Source organism: Mustela nivalis, assembly GCF_964662115.1.
Source record: "Mustela nivalis genome assembly, chromosome: 3".
Classification (NCBI taxonomy): domain Eukaryota; kingdom Metazoa; phylum Chordata; class Mammalia; order Carnivora; family Mustelidae; genus Mustela; species Mustela nivalis.
The window spans coordinates 133,149,404-133,166,062 of NC_139022.1; the positions used below are offsets into that span (position 1 = coordinate 133,149,404).

The following is a 16,659-nucleotide window of genomic DNA, read 5'->3' on the forward strand; positions in this document are numbered from 1 at the left end:
CCTCCCCCTGCCACGGCAATTAGTGAATGTTCCATGTGGGTCCTGACTTGAAGACTATATGGACCAGAGTCCCCAACCAACCCATAATGGAGAAATAAGCCTTTGGTTTCAAGGTACTAAGAACTTGTGATTATTTGTTACTGCAGCATAACCTAGCTTATCCTGACCATCAGAGAAATAAAGCTACTGAGTGACTCTCTAATAAACAGCTTATAGTTGGAAGGATGGTTTCTTCAATCCTAGTAGGACTAGCCAGTGACACCCTAAGCTGTGTGACCTTGGCATAACAATAACTGACCACTTCAAGTCTAAGACTTATAACCTGTAAAACAGATAATAGCATACACCTCTTTAAATTGCTGTAAAGGTTATTGAAAAAGTCTCTCTCTACCATGGTTATCCTTGCACCTGGCAAGTTGTAAATGTATAAAAACTGATACATGATATTGCTGTTGTTATTATTATTAGCCAAATAATTCAACCATAAAAGACCTATTAGAAAATTAATTTTACTCATGCAGTTCCATCATCTGCTGTCCCTTAATACATTTGAAAAAAGAAAGATCATCCTCTTGGTCTGGGTCCTTTTTGATGATCATTATTTGCAAAGACCACCCTCCGTGTAGTGAATGATATTATAATAGCTCTGCGTGGGGACAGGTGGCAGCTCATCTGTGGTGAGCACAGCAGGATACACAGAGTTGTAGAATCACTGTGTTGTACACCTGAGACTAATGTAGCATTTGGTGTCAACCGTATTGTAATCTTAAAGAAAAAGTCATAAAAAGAGATCACTCTCCAGAACCAGTCACTGATCCCGCACTGCTGCAGTCTGAATGTGTGTGTTCCCCCAAAATTCGTATGTTGAGATTCTAATCCCCCAAAGTAAGGGTATTAGATGATGAAGCCTTTGGGAGGTGATTAGGTCATGAGGGTAGAGCCTTCCCGAATGGGATTAGTGCTTTATAAGAGAGAGACCCGGGGCACCTGCGTGGCTCTGTCGGTTAAGTGTCCAAGAGATTGGGTGTGGTGAGAACAAGCCCCACACTGTGCTCTATGCTCGGCGTGGAGTCTGCTCGAGATGTTCTCCCTCGACCCCTCCCTCCAGTTGTGTGCATGCGCTCTTTCTCTCTCTCTAAAATAAATAGACAAATAAAATCTTTAAAAAAAGAATGGAAAAAAAATTTAAAAAAAAAGAAAAAAGAATGAGAGTGAGGGCACCTGGATGGCTCAGTGGGTTAAAGCCTCTGCCTTCAGCTCAGGTCATGATCCCAGGGTCCTGGGATCGAGCCCTGCATTGGGCTCTCTGCTCAGCAGGGAGCCTGCTTTCCTTCCTCTCTCTCTGCCTGCCTCTTTGCCTACTTGTGATCTCTGTCTGTCAAATAAATAAATAAAAATCTTAAAAAAAAAAAAAAAAGAATGAGAGCGAGACTGCCGAGAGCTCCCACACCCCTTCCACTATGCAAGGACTATGAGAAGAAGTCTGTGACCCAGAAAGTTGCCCTCACCCAACAGTGCTGGCTCCCTGATCTAGACTTCTACCCTCTATAACAGTGAGAAACACATTTCTGCTGTTTATAAACCACTCGGTCTGGGGTAATTTGGTACAGCAGCCTTCGAGTGGACTAAGACAACCCACTTTGTGCTGATAGCTACAGATTTAAAAAGTCCGGACTCTCGGAATAAGATTACAGGAACACAAGAAGCGTATCACTTGCCTCGGCTTCAATCTCATCGTACAGGAACTGCTTTTTAAACTTGGTCAGAGCATAGTAGGCGCTGTCATTGTACAGGTCCAAGGGGTAGAGGACGTACCTGAAGAGAGAAAAGCAGAGGCCAGCAGCTTACGAATCTCTCCAAAGGCAAGCCAACTGATGCAGCTTGGGAAACAGAGGGTTGGGTGAACATGGGAACAAGCTTGGGGTTGGGAAGAGAGAGCCTCCCAGCACTTGGATGTTTCCAGGCTGCCTCAGGAATGCCTTACTTTACAGTCTGCCTGTAGAATTTGAACATTCATGATGTTAATAAATCCAAGGCCTGAAAAAATGAGTCTGGGACCAAAAGAAATGAGGTGGCAGTTAAGGACATTGGCTTCCTGGTCCCCAGAGATGACTATCCTCCAAGCACAGCTGCTTTGAGATGGACAGAACCCAGGAAGGGCAGCTGGGCCGGTACAATCCTGAGCCTATCTGCAAGGCTGAGTCAAATCTGGTGTGACCTGATCCTTGGGATGAGCGTTCTCCCTAGAAGGGCACACTGCCTAATCTGGAAAGTTCTGGAAAGAACAGAGCTGTGAGGCAAACTACTCTCCATGTGCACCCTGGGAACCTCCTTGCGGACCCAAGCCTGCCTCTTACTCCATCATGGAAGGTTCTTTGGTTTCCAGGATATGGTCTGTTAGAATCCAGGGCATGGACATTTCAATTGGGAACTGGATTCGCCGGCCCATGGTTAACTCCAGGAAGAATTCTCGGAACCAGAGCTGAGAGAGGTCACAACACTGCTGCAGGGCTTCTGAAAGCATAAAGGAGAGAGTCGTGGCTTATACACAGAAGCACCAAAAGATCTTTGCTCTTATTGTTATTAACTTGTTCTTACTGCTTTTTTGTTCTTACCCCTACACTACTACACAGCAGGTGCTCATTAAGTACGACTTGATCAGTAGGTCTCACTCGCTTGTACCTGGAGGTCAGTCTAATACCTATTTAGAAAACAGCATTTATTAAGCTCATGGTAGCAGCCCCAGGCAGGAGGAGAGCAGTGATGTTTTAGAAATGTAGAGGCGCCCGCAATCTCCATGATCCCCGTACAAGGTCATCCTAAAAACCCACAGTGAGGCCTCCTTGTACATGGTAATTCTGGCTTCTATCCGCTTAGGAGCCTTGGAGGGCCCTGGTCTGCATGGAGAAGTTCTCAGTAACGACAGACGCATTATCCCTTCCACGTCCCTGGATACCGCTCTCCGCACGCCGCCCGCCCCCCTTGCCCTGTCCCACCTGCACAGTCGTCCTGCTAACAGGGACACAGGAAACGGGACACAGGGCTGGGTGTAGCCTAGAAGCCTCCTTCGCTACAAGCAGCAAGACTAATCAGCTCAAAGCTACTGCTCAGAAACAAAAGACTGACCAAATGCCTGGTCATTCCGGTGTGCTGCTGATTTTAATAAAGTCCTTAGTAGAGGGGACTAAGACCAGACAAATTTAACAGAGTGATAATAGCTGGACTGAGTCTGGCCTTTCCAAGACCACCAGAAAGGGTGCATTTTTTTTTTTATCTCGGTAGCAAAATGTGCCTCTTTTGATCAATGACCACGTTTTTTGGGTTTGTTGTTGTTTGTTTGTTTGTGTTCTTTTACAACTTTTGGTCCAAAGCCTTAGTGGGTCTGGGACCTGGGACCCTCATCCTCTCCCCACTGCCTGGACACGGTGACTCACCACTGATATTGAGCAGGTGCGTGAAGAAGAAGGACTGCTTGTGGAAGTCCTCTATGGCGAGGACGATGGGTCCATCAAGGCTGCTTCTCAGCGTCTTCTTGGAGCCACTTTTGTCTGCGATGAGTGATTCGAGCATGGTCCGCACCATGTACAGCTTGAAAAAGAAAGTAAGACGAGAAGGTCAGGGGCTGGCCCTCCACCCTGGGGTAAAGGTCTCTGAGCTGTATTTATGTTTTTCTGTTTTCCTGCAGATGTCTGCTCTTAAAAAGCACTGTCTTAAGGAAGCACCAGTTTAGGGTTGGAGAAGTGAATCTGGAACATGTAAACCCTCAGGAGGGAGACTGGCCAGCCCAGGAAAAAAAGTCTGCCCAGGGCCTGATACTAGGTCATTCAAGGCCTAGGTTTTTGCCCATTCTGCTTGGCCAAGGGCGTGGGCATCAGAGGAGAACCCCAGTTCACATCACTCTGGAGTCAGTCTCTGCTTTACTGGTTGGCTGGGTGGCACCATGGGTTGAGCCCTGGACTTGGGTCGAGGGCCAGGCACTGCTACTGTCTTGCTGTGTGATCTTGGGCAACAAAGTCCCAATTTGGGCCTCAGTTTTCTTATCTGCTAACATGAGGGGTTGCACCAGATGCTTTCTCAAACCAGGCCCTTCCAGCTCTAATATTTTGAGGAACTGCGAAATGTCATTTGATCAGAGCAAGCCCCCCACCCCACCACCTCAAGCTCCTGATCCTTAGCACTCTGAATCCATTGCTGAGGATGGCGCCCTCTGGTGGCGCCAGCTGCATCGCACAGCCAACCAAAATCCTGGGTGGAAAGCGGGTGAAGACAGGTACTTACACAGGAGGTCTACTAGACAACCAACTCCCACTTACAGAGGGCCTTAAGTGCAAAGGGTGCAAGTGCTAATCTAGATCTTTCCACATCATATGCCTTTGAATCTTAGGGCTGGAAGGGGCCTTGAGGAGCCAGGCTAGTCCATTCCTGCTGCCTCCTGGAGAAGTGTACCCCAACCAACCCAGCCAGGCGGTGTTATACCAGGGATCGGCAGCCTCTTCGGCCCTGTGTGCCACCAGTGGGGTGAAACAAAGCCCGCGGGGACCACTGGCAGGCCTAAGACATAGATAGGAGAAAGGAGGGGGGATGGGAGGGCAGGAGAGACAGGGAAGAGGGAGAGAGAAAAGAAAGAGAGAGAGAGAAAAGCAAGAGGTATTGTATACGGTGGGAAAGCCGCCGCGAGTGCCAGGGGCCACTTGCCGACCACCTCTCAGAAGCTCCAACCTCCCTCTGCCACCACATCTGCCCTGGCTGCCTCCAGATCTCCTCCAGGACTGTCCCCACCATGAGCCAGGCCCCGGGCTGGGGGGGCGCAGCCACAGAGGGAAGGGGCACAATGCCCCTACTGCAGCACTTCCCGTGACGACGGTCCGCGAGCTAGCACGGTGGCCGGTCTACCCTCGCCGCCCATGGAGGGGCGGGCCTGATCATCCCTCTGCACTGAGAAGCACCGTTCTTATGATGGCCTTGGGAGTTATCCAGAAAAGGATTCCTCAAGTACAGTCCATGTGGGATTGATGGATTTGTATCGAATTCTATTTGAAAATCCATCCTCTCGCCACCTACTTCTACTGAACAGGGCGTCAGCCAACATCCCAGCTGGGCTAGGTGCCCCTGTCTACTGTGCTCGGAAGGCCCTCAAGGAGCCCCGGGGTGGGAGTCAGGAGACCTGGGTTCTTGTCCCACCTCCACCTGTGACTCACCTTGTGACTTTGACAAGTCACTTCCCCTCTCTGGACCTCAGTTTCCCCATCTGTAAAACAGGGAGGATACTGGGACTCACTTATCTCTAAGGGCTCTTCCAACTCTGACTGTTGGGGTCTACCCGATGCACCCGTGCCACCTCACAGGATTCGGCGGTGGGGGGGGGTTAACTCCTGGTCACACTCCCCTCTCAGACCACCTGTGTAGACATCCTTCCACTTCTCTGCTCCTCTCCCTCCCTCTCTGCCTGTTTGGCCCTTCGTCTCATCCTCCTTTCCTGTTTCCCTTCTGCCTTGTCCGTGTCTCCCTCACTCAAGTCTTGGGACTTACAGACACACCCAAAAGCCCTGCTTAGCCCCTCCAGGATATTCTAGGCTGGAGAGGCCTCTGGTCCTGAACATTACACAGAAGTGTTTATAGAAGCTTCCTTGGGATTTCCAAGGCCAACAAGTTCAGTGCACACTGGCCCACAGGCTCTGAAGCCAAGGGAAGTTACGGTGCTGAGAAGCAGTCCGGCCCAATCTCTCCTCCCCAGACACAGACACAGACACACACACACACACACACACACACACACACACACACACACACACATACACACACACACATAGAAGCGGGGTGGTGGGCTCAGACAGCTTATCTCAGATGGTTCAGATTCATGGCTGCAGAGCTGAGACTGGCTGAAAGGTCAAGTCAAGGGGGAGCTCCTGTAACACCCCTGAACATTTGATGGACCCTTATGCTTTTTTTCTAATACCTCAAAAAGCCTACCAGGAATTGCTTATCCTTAAGGAAGTGACAAGGATTCAACCAAGATGCCCAGATTCTTTTTGACTTGTGTGCGTGTGTGTGTGTAATTTAATGACTATTTTGGGTAAATCACAGGCGACCTCTTGTTCAGAAGCTTCGCTTAGCCACTCTGAATATCTCCGATTACTAGGCTTTCTCTAAGGGGTCAGGCTTCTGATATTTGTGCATTTGAGGGGATAATAGTAAGAATGTTTGGTCGGGAACATGATCTCCTTCAAATTTTTCACCAAATGGAGATGATAATCAGAGTACAGAGAGATCACGGCACTTGCCCAAGATCACACAGCACGTCAGAGGCTGAGCTCCTGAGTTCCCAAGCTAGAATGTCAATGCAGGGTGAGGGGGCCTGGGTTCCATGAAGAGGGACAGCATAGGTAGGTGCATACAGAGTCTACTGGAAACTCCTCCTATGCTTTGAAGCCTATACTTCACAGGGCTAGGAGAGAGCCAGTCCTGGTATGACCCCCATTTGCCAGATTAGACAACTGAGGCACAAAGAGACTGTACAGCGTGCCTGAGGTCACATGGGTTTCTAGGACTAGAATCCAGGTCTCCTGAATCTTAAGCTGGTAGTCCTCCCTCCTGAATTAAAACAAGATGGCAGAGTAAGACTAGCACTGCTGGGGACCCTGCCCTCCTGCCTGAAATCCCCTGCCCCTGAACTACCATGGCTGGCCTCAGAGCCACTTACCTGTGTGCTGGAGGGCCCCACAGCACGCCGGGGCACCTTGATGTCAAATCCCCCCTTGGGATCCTTCTCCCCTCTCAAACACGGGTCATTGGGGGGCTCTCGGCCCCCTTCCCAGTCACAGATGGTTTTTCGAATTGCCTGCAGGACACTGGGAAGGAAGAACCGATACTCAGACCTGGCTTTAGCATTGGAAAGAGGCCCTGCAACCCTGTTTCTGGAGTCTGTGATGGCCCAGGACACCCTGTCTTAGAATTCCTGGGCACTGTGGAAGTACGCTCATTCCTGCCCCCCGCCCCCCTGCCAAGAGGTTCTGGTTTCCCAGGCTTGAGCCACGGTCCACAAGTCTGCTCTTCAATAAGCACCACAGGCGACTCTGATGCCCACTGGCTATTTTTCCTTCTCATTACAGGGGAATTTCATTAGTCCAATTACATTTCCGTATGATTGAAGTTTTAATAATAGCTTACATTTGTTGCATACTTACTCTGTGCTGCCGTGTGCTTAGGTCAACACAATGATTACCTCAATTTATCATACCAACAGCCAATGAAGTAAGTACCATTATATTCCACATTTCACAAATGAGGAAAACTGAGGTTCAGAGAAACTATGTTACTTGATTAAGTGCACACAGCTAGTGATGGTACAGACTTCAACCGCAGAGCCTGAGGCTTGATTCATTTCAAATGTCTGATCTCCTAAGGAGGCCTCCTAGAACTTGCTGGAACTTGCTAGAGAGGTATGTGTGTGTGCAGAGGTGGTGCTCAAGCTAACAGAGCCAAGAACTTCCCCTGTGGTCTGGACCTAGCACCTCTGATTTTTGATGTGACCCCTGGAAAGGGCTGTCTGAAGACCCACCTGATAAGAACGTTCTTCTTCTTCCGCACTGCCTGTCTCAGGGGCTCACGCAGAGTCACCTGGGCGAAGTCCTGCAGGGCCGCGTAGATGGTGTTCCTGATGGCCTGGTTGAAGACGCTCTCCATCCTGCCCATGAGGACCTGGAGGCCTTTGATCATGGCGATCACCTGGCCGGGCACAGATCAAGGTCAGTCTCACTGGGCCTCAGCTTACCTATCTGTCTAGCACCCTGCACCACAGTGCAGGAAGGGTGCTAAGTGAGATGTCCAGAAGCGAGAGGCCAGCGCCATTCAAAATGCCAGTTCACAGCGAGGTGAGAGACGTGTGCCAGAATGGAGAGGAGCACTCTGCTTCCTGCATCAGACAAGTCCTGCCACAAGCAGAGATGTCAGCTAAATGGGACCGTGACCTTCACGATGCGGCGGACGTCCACTCTGACACCAGCTCCCCATCTTACTGCTAATGGCTGACCAACAGCAGCCAGTTCATGGTTCTCTGATTTCCAGAGACCTCTCTACCTACCATGCACCCACAGACTGTGTCAAATAGACCTTTGTTTGACCATAATATTTTCTATAGAATTTTTACAATCTTTGCCTTTGAAATAACTTGGCCATTTGCTGCTTGAGTCCAGAGAGCTTCCTCCTGTGACATAAAATCTCTACAGAAGTCTCAGGTGAGGGGAAGCCTCTGCCCTTCTGTTTGCCGCTTCCCTAGTCCCTTCACCTGCTCCCTGGGCTGCAGACATGGGGAGGAGGAATAAGAAGTCTTGGGTGGCCTTGGGTACAAGCCACATCCCTAGTCTAGATTCCCCAGCAACAAGCCTGAGCCTTTGGCCCCTATCAGCCACAAGTGTTAATATCTAGGGTGATTCAGAATTCAGAGGGTGTAGCACAAACCATGTCAGCCCCCGACATGATGGGTCAGGTCTGATGACGTGACAGCAGGTCCTCATGATGATGTCTCAGACTCCCAGGCTCTGCTCTGGACTCTCAGTGCACAGGGGCAAGGCCCAGAGACGCCCTGCATGCCCTATGCCCCCCGCTTGGGCCTATAGTGAGCCATCAGAATATTTTTGTTGAAAAGGAATGAATAAGGCAATAAATGAGTTTACATGCTAAGACGTTTTCTTCCTCTAAACCTTAAAGGAATAATAGAACATATATCTGAGTCAGAGGAAAGGGTGAGAACAAAGTTCAGGCGGTGAGGATTTTCATTAGAACAACAAATATAGTGGTTTTGCTAGAGAGAAGCTTTAGTGCAGAGAGATAATGGGACAGAGCCTTAAGGGAAAATTACATCACAAAAGTATCTGGGTTTCTGGCTAGAGACGGTAACTAGGAAATAATGAGACAAAGGAAGGAAGAGATAATGGAGATGTTTCAGAATATTTCCAAACACAGCAGAGTGTACAGATCTGTTACACCTAAGGGAAAATCTTTGCAACTCTGGGCAATGCAGAGATTTCCTAGCTAGAACACAAAAATCACAAACCATAAAATAGCTGATAAGTCGGACTTTATCAAAATTAACAACAGCTGTTCTTCAAAATGTACCCCCCCCAAGAAAATGAAAAGACAAAGCCACCAATTCAAAAAAATAGTTACAACATATATTTGACTAGAGACTTGTATTTGCAACAAAGATTCTCATAATTCAATACAAAGAAGACAGAAACCCGATTTTAAAAGTGGGCAAAAGATTTCAGAAGACAGGATTTCTCAGGGAAGATCGATGAGTGGCCAATAAGCACATGCAAAGATGCCCAATGTCATCGGTCTTCAGGGAAAGGCAAGTTCAAACCTCAACTCAACAGCCACTCGAATGACTAAAGTTAATAAAATTAACCATGTCAAGGACGGGGAGGGTGTGGAGCAAAAGCACTCTCAGATACAGTCGGCAGAAACATGAAACGGCACATGCGTTTTGGAAAACCACTGGGCAGTTCCTTAAAAAGTTAAGCATTCACCGACCATACAACCACTCTGAGAGAAAGAAAAACCTGCATCAACAGGAAGACCGGCTCAAATCCTTAAAGCGACTTCAGTCATAGTGGCCGAAAGGTGGAAATGCCCGATGTTTATCAACAGCTGAATGGGCAAGCAAATCACAGTATGTATCCATACAACAGAATACTACTCGACAAGAAAAATAAACAAACGATTGATACACAGAACAACGAGGATAAAACTCAAAATTATGGTGGTGAGTAAAAGAAGCCAAGCACAAAAAAAAAAATACCAACCAAACAAAAGGATAAGAGATATGGTAATAAAAGAAAGTGAGCAACACAAAGTCTTTAAGGGGAGATGGAAATGTTCTGCATCTTTTTTTTTTTTAAGGGAATGCTCTGTGAATTTGTGTCATCCTTGCAGAGGGGCCACGTTAGCCTTCTCTGTGCCGTTCCCATTTTAATACCCGTGCCGTCAAAGCAAGCACAGAAGGTTCTGCATCTAATATTTGTGGTTTCACAGGTGTGTATACAATAGTCAAAACTCTTGGCATTATATGCTTTAAGTGGATACATTTATTGACTATAAATTATACCTCAATAAAGATAATAAAAATAGTGTACTATTCTCATGAAGATTTTGCACACATGGCACAAGAATGAGGTCTTCTAAAAGGAACATTCAGAGGACAAGACAGAGCTTCTGGACATTAAAAATATAATAGGCACAATGAAAAATACTAATAGAGTAGAGAGTGGAACTTCAGGAAACATCCCACAAAGCAGAACAGAACTAAGCGATGGACAAAAGACAGAAAAGATAAGAAAATGAGACACTAAGTCCTGGGGGTCCAACATGTGACGGCTCATCTCGTCTTGGTTTCCACCTGTAGTTCTTTGATCATTCATCAATCTGGACATTTTTCTTATCTCTTTTAGCCATTGGTTTGTCCGTGTTTTCTGCTGTTGGTTTCCCTTTGCCCATTTTTCTAGTGGAGTGAGTGCTTTCCCTTGGATTCTTAGGAACAGAATGAGTTTCTAATCATTTTTGAATGGGAAGTTGTTGTTTTTTTGGTTTTTGTTTTTTTTAAAGATTGATTTATTTTAAAGAGAAAGAGAGCACAAGCAGGAGCAGGAGAGCAGGAGGGAGAGAGAACCTCAAGCAGACTCTGCCCTGAGCGTGGAGCCCAACGCAGGGCTCCATCCTACCACCCAGAGGTCATGACCTGTGCCAACACCAAGAACGGGTTGCTTAAGCCACTGCAACACTCGGGTACCCGTGAAGGGTCACTTTTGAAGAGATGAATTCAGGTGGGAGGGGGAGGACAGGGGAGCATAGGCACCCGGGAGGACCATGGTTGCCACCCTGCTCAGAAGCACTCCTGGAGCCACCAGGTTCGACACCAAGCAGCAGCCTCAGGGTGGGAGCAGGGAGGCAAGGGGTCAGCACCCACCTCGACGAAGGCGAACTTCTCCTCGCTGGTATAGTTGTAGCGTGTGGCTCTCTCATACTCCTCCGCCGTGCCAGGGCAATCCTTGTTGCAGAACTTGTCCGTGGGGTGAACCAGCTTCCAGGAGTACTGGGGAGAGAGGGAAAACCCAAACTCCATCAGCGGATGAAGGGAAAAACCAAACGTGCTGTGTCCATGCAGGGGAGTATGACTTGGTCATAAAAGGGAATGAAGTTCTGATTCATGCTCTAACACAGATCCTGGTTGAAGGCATGAAGTGAAAGAAGCCAGATGCAAATAGCCATATAGTATATGATCCTACTTGTGGGAAACATCCAGAAGAGGGAAATCTTTAGAGACAGAGACAGATTGCTCAGGGCTGTGGGGATCGGGAATGGGGGCTGATTACACAGGGTTTCTTTTGGAACTGATAAAAAGATTCTAAATTTGACTATGGTTGCACAATTCTGGAAATGTACTAAAAACCAATGAATCTACATTTTCAATGCGTGAATGGTATGGTGTGCAAATTGTATCTCAATAAGGCTGATAAAAGAAGAGTGCTGGGACGAGGCAGGGGCAGACAAGGGTCCTTGTGAACAGAGGTCAGGCTGGAGGGGTTCGGGGAGGGCAGGCCCTCTGCCTGCAGGACACCTACCACCTCCATGACATGGGCGCTCCACTTGGATAAAAGCTGCAGGCCCCGCAGGGCCAGGTCGAAAAGCTCTCGGTATTCCTCGTCTGACTTCTGGCTGTCCAGTCCGGAGCCTGTCACCACCTGCGAACATGTGCCGTCACCCTCACCATGGACACGCCTGGCCCTTTTAGACATTATTTCTCTGATTCCCCCAAGAATGATATAAGGGAGGTGCTACTGTTATACCCCCTGGAGAGACAAACTGAGGTTCAGACAAGTTCTTTGTTGAAGGCCACATGGCTTGTCCATGGTTGAGGACTTAAACTCAGATGGTGTGACCCACAGCCCCACTGAGAACTACCCTGCAGGGCTGCGGCTTTCAAATTCTTTCAACTGCAAATACAGTAGGAAGTGCACACCACATAGTGACTCAGGAACACATACCTGCCTAGAGATCCTAAATATAAATATAAATGTAAATATATATATATATATATATACCAACTCTGTTCATATAGCTACTTTATTCTTAACACATGAGAATTCCTCTGATGGGCTAGTCCATGTTATACAAAATGCCCATCATAAGTCACTGAATTAACTGCACAACTCCTTAATTAGATACGACCCACCAGCTGAAAAGTGTTGAAGACTAACATCTCTCTGGCTGTGCACTCTTCTGTAAGGCAATACAGATGTATGCAGGTGTGTATGTGTAAGTACTTGCACATCCGTACACACGTATCGAGTCAGTCCTCGTTATTGCTGAGTTCTGTAGTTGTGAATTTGCCTACTCCCTGATGTGTATTTGTAATCTCCAAGTCAGTACTTGCAGTCCCTTTACTGGTCATTTGCAGGTACGTGCAGAGTGGTGACAATTCTGAGGCTGAACACGGCGACTCTGTGCTTTCTCGTTTCAGTGACACTACTGTATATATATGGTTCATTTAATGCCATGTTTTCCACATTGTACTTTTTACTGGTGATTTCACTATTTAAAATGGCCCCAAGAGTATACTAAAGTTCAGTGTAGTAATCTTAACTGCAAATAAGGCTATGACATGCCTTAGGGGAAAAGCACCTCTTTCAGATAAGCTTTGTTTGCATGTTAAATTATAGTATTGTCGCATGTGAGTTAATGTCCGTAAATCAACAATATATATTACAAATGGCATCTTTAAATGGTAATGCACAGAAAACAAGGTTATATATTCATCAGCCTATGAAAATGTCATGACCAGAGGAACTTAACTCTGTACTTCCTTTGGGAGGAATTGTTCCCTATTTGCTGATCCAGGGTCCATGCCCACTTTTCAGAATACAATTACTGCAAATAACGGGACTTGTTTGTGGATACACATGCATAAAATGTACAACTTAAAAAAACCTTGACGTCAACTTCGCTCTTACATCACACCAAGACTTGACAAGGATGAAGGAGGCCTGGCTTTGAAATTATTCCCATTGCTTTAGTTCAGATGATTGTGGCATGTGGTCAAGAAAGCCGAAGGGTGGGGCTGGACCTCAGTCCATGTCTTCCAGGAGCCCTCATAAGAATATGGGCCACCTGTCTAACGACCACACTGTGTGCACGTGTCTGACTGTCCTCATTTCAACTATGCTGCCCTTTGATCAAAGACCTTTTCAGAGTTTGGGTTCGGAAAGCATGCACACTATGGCTGCCAGCCACACTGTGGAAGCAGTGAGCAAACAGTCATCCAGGTTCAAATCAGGGACCATGTTTATCAAACCAACATACACATTTAATAGAAAGGTATATATGGGCAGAGTCCAGGAGGATAGATAAACCCAAATATTAATCACAGTTGGTTCTGGCTGGTCAAATTTTACATGGTTGATTTCCCTCCTTTGCATATCTGTAGTTTTTCTGAGGTTTGTGCATTGACTATATTTCCATATTAAAAAAAAAAGAAAGAAAGAAAAACGTAACACCAGTAAAAATGTAACTGGTGGGATTACAAGAGATTTTCCGCGCTTCTTCTGTCCCTAATTTTATTTTCTGATGTGTTACAAGTATAATTATTGCGGAGTTTTAAAACACTCCATGCTTTGAGCAAGTGTTCAGAACTGTTTCTCTTGCCATCCAGGGTGAAAATGGCTGGGATCATGTGCAGATGAACCACATTACTGGGCCACTGTTATCTGCTGTGCAGGATGCATTTTCCATGCATCCTACTGTTTTAGCCTCTCAGTGAACCTTTCCAGACACTATTATCCCATTTTACAGATAAGGAAGCTGAGGTTCAGAGATTGTGAATAACTTGTGAAGGTCAGTGGCAGAACCAGTTCTGTCTAGCTCTAAAACCCATGCCCTTGGCCCCTTTGCCTTCTTGCCTCCGATATGTATGGCCTCACTCCTGCTCTCCTTCATCCTTGGGATCATTTCCTTTCTGGCCAGTCATTGCCCCTTCACACCCTGAGCCCCCACTGGGCTCCCTCTCAGCAGGCAGGGCGAGCTTACCTCACTGTTGCTGTAGCGAGCAAGTTCGGAGATGAAGCGGATGTGGTCGTCCCGGATCTGAACCATCTGCTCGCAGATGTTGTACTGGGGACTGATGCTGCTCTGGGTACACGTCCACCTGGGCAGAAAATCACATGGTTGGAGAAGGTCCTGGCCCGACGTGCCACAGTGGGATAGGCTCCTTGCACTCGCTAGTTGTTCTTGGTGCTCAGCCAAATGTGGCTGGCTGCCCTGGGTGGACCCAGCACGTGTCCCAGTCACCAAAAGACAGCCTGCCACAGGCTGAGCAGAATAGTCTTCTTTCTCCTCTAAAACCTAATCAGGGGCTTTCCCAGGTAACTTGTATCCATAGTACTTACCAGTTATACGAATGAGGAGCCTCTGTAGGGCTACAGAGAGCTGGAAACTGAGCAAAGAAAAGTCCAGGTGGGCAACCTCCCCGGGCCTGCCTACCGACTGTCAGCACGGACATCCTGAGACTGAAGCTAGCTTTGTTGGGGCCGTTAGGATGGGACTGGGGAGGCTCACAGGGATCCTGCCTCTTGTTTCAACAGTGACCGGGCAACATGAAAGGACTCCACGTGATGGATACCATGTGTTCTGAGAGGTATTGCTGGCATGGTCTCCCTCCTTCCCTCTCTCTCTCCCCCCACCACCTTCTCGCTCCCCTTGCCCCTCCCCTTTCTCCTTTGGAAAGATATCATTGGGAAAACCATCCTAAAATGGGGAGGAAATCAATGAGTGAAAGACTTTACTTCCTCCCCTCCCCCCCCCCCAAAAAGACAGGCCCCTTCACCGCCTTCGGTCATCTGGTGCTGGGTGACCCAGGAGACAGACTAAGCATGGGCACCAAACAAGACAGATGAACATTCTGGAAAAAATTTAGTCTCTCAAAAGGATCTCCTTGAAGCGGAAGTGGTTTTCACAAGAGTGCCTGGACTGGGGATAGACTTCCTCATGCTTATACTTTGCCCTGACTTTTATCTTGGCTTACTTGTACAGGAATGGGGACACGACCACTTACACCTCTGACACCCCTCTGTGGCCACATCAACTCCCACCCAACTTCAGGTGGCCCACAGTACACACAGGAAACGTGAAGAAAGGAGTTCAGCCTTCTCGGTTCCATGCTCTTCCTAGAAAACCTCCTCCCATGCTAGCAGCAAGCAGGTTATGAAGAGACTAACCCAGCTTCCTTGGTGAGACTCCCTCTCAGGGGCTCAAGGCTGTTAGGGTTAAAGGACACTCTGTTTACCTATTTTTCAGGCACAAACCCTCACTTTTGACTAAAGGACAGTCAGCCCCTCTCTGTAGGGAACGGTTATCTTCATTCAGCTTTGGGCAAGATGTAGACAGAAGAAACCTTACTAACAAGCCCCTAGATCAATGGAGAGGCCCAGACCGCAGCTGGGTGTCACCCACCTGCCGTGAGTCCCTGACACCCCGGGTTCTAGCACAGATGACCTAGAACAGTGGCTTATAAAACAATCCAAGGCGAAGCTATCGACTCAGTTCACAGGAGGAGCCGTCTAAACCATATCCTCAATGCCATACTTACTGCACGGATACAAATCGGAGGAGAGAATGAACGTGCTGACAAATGCCATCTTGCTCCGCCCGGCCACTGAGGGCCAGCCAGTCCTCCCCCTTCTCCAGGGAAGGAGGGCTCCTGCTGTCCCACTGCGGGCAGCATGGGTCAACGCCGGGACACAGAAGGGGCGTGGCTGTGCTCTGAGAGCTTTTGAACCCTGGCAGCAAAGGGCAGATACAAAAGGGCTCAGAGCACCCTCCGCTGTTCCCTTCCGGCCGGCTGGGTGCCAGTGTGGCGATGGAATCCACCTGCCCAGGGCTCTGGGGAGGAGGGAGGGGCTGAAGTGGCCCCTCGGCCCCCTGCCCGGGCCGGGCGTCCTCACGGGAGCCGAGAGACATTACGGCAGGCACTCACTTGGACTTGTTCTCTTCATAGTGAGCACTGGTCTTAATGTATCTGGCCAGCTCTATCTGCATGTCGCCGAAAAGGGGCACCACTTGCAGCTGCTGCAAAGGAAGCAAACACAAGGCATGAGATGCTGACGGAGGGGCTGGCCGGCTGCCTTCCACTAGGGAAAGCAGGCCTCCTCCATGGACCTCTGGGCGACCCTAGGCTCTGCTTCTGATCATGCTCCTGGGTCACCAGACAGTATACAGGGCCTCCCCTGCCTCCAGCCAACCCATGTTCCAGCAACTGAGCTCAGAGGGGCAGAGCGATTTGTCCAAGGTGACACAGCAGCCAGAGTGGATGAAGGAAGAGACCAGATGGCCTGCCTCCCAAGGCAGGGTTCTCTCTGCTCTAACTTTCCTGGGATGCGTGGGTCCTTGCCGCTGTGAATGCTGGACTAGGAGTGGGTACCTGGATGCCGCTAGCTGGGTGAGGCAGACAGGTCCTAAGTGAAGACCAGCCCAAATGGAGAGGAGGCCAGTGCAGACTGCTGGCTTCTAGGTGGTAGGCACCCATGTCAAGTTCTTCAAACCCCCCAAGATCCTTAGGACAGTGGTGGATACACATCATTCTGAGTTCGTCAATGTTACATAGAATGTAAA

At 48.4% G+C, this 16,659-nt stretch overlaps 1 protein-coding gene across 4 annotated transcripts in view; it reads right to left on the reverse strand.

Annotated features, from left to right (window-relative positions):
* Nucleotides 1-16,659, reverse strand: part of CYFIP2 (cytoplasmic FMR1 interacting protein 2) — a 124,791-nt gene that overhangs the window by 68,319 nt on the left and 39,813 nt on the right. For 2 of the 4 annotated variants that reach the window (XM_082725023.1, XM_082725024.1), the window contains exons 10-19: nt 16,025-16,116; nt 14,080-14,197; nt 11,619-11,738; nt 10,964-11,089; nt 7,559-7,725; nt 6,701-6,848; nt 4,477-4,551; nt 3,435-3,588; nt 2,358-2,514; nt 1,719-1,815 (exon numbers count right to left, since the gene is read on the reverse strand). In XM_082725023.1, coding sequence (XP_082581149.1) covers nt 1,719-1,815; nt 2,358-2,514; nt 3,435-3,588; nt 4,477-4,551; nt 6,701-6,848; nt 7,559-7,725; nt 10,964-11,089; nt 11,619-11,738; nt 14,080-14,197; nt 16,025-16,116 — 1,254 coding nt within the window. The remainder of the gene's footprint in view (nt 1-1,718; nt 1,816-2,357; nt 2,515-3,434; nt 3,589-4,476; nt 4,552-6,700; nt 6,849-7,558; nt 7,726-10,963; nt 11,090-11,618; nt 11,739-14,079; nt 14,198-16,024; nt 16,117-16,659) is intronic. The other 2 variants (XM_082725025.1, XM_082725026.1) reach the window with 1 other exon arrangement.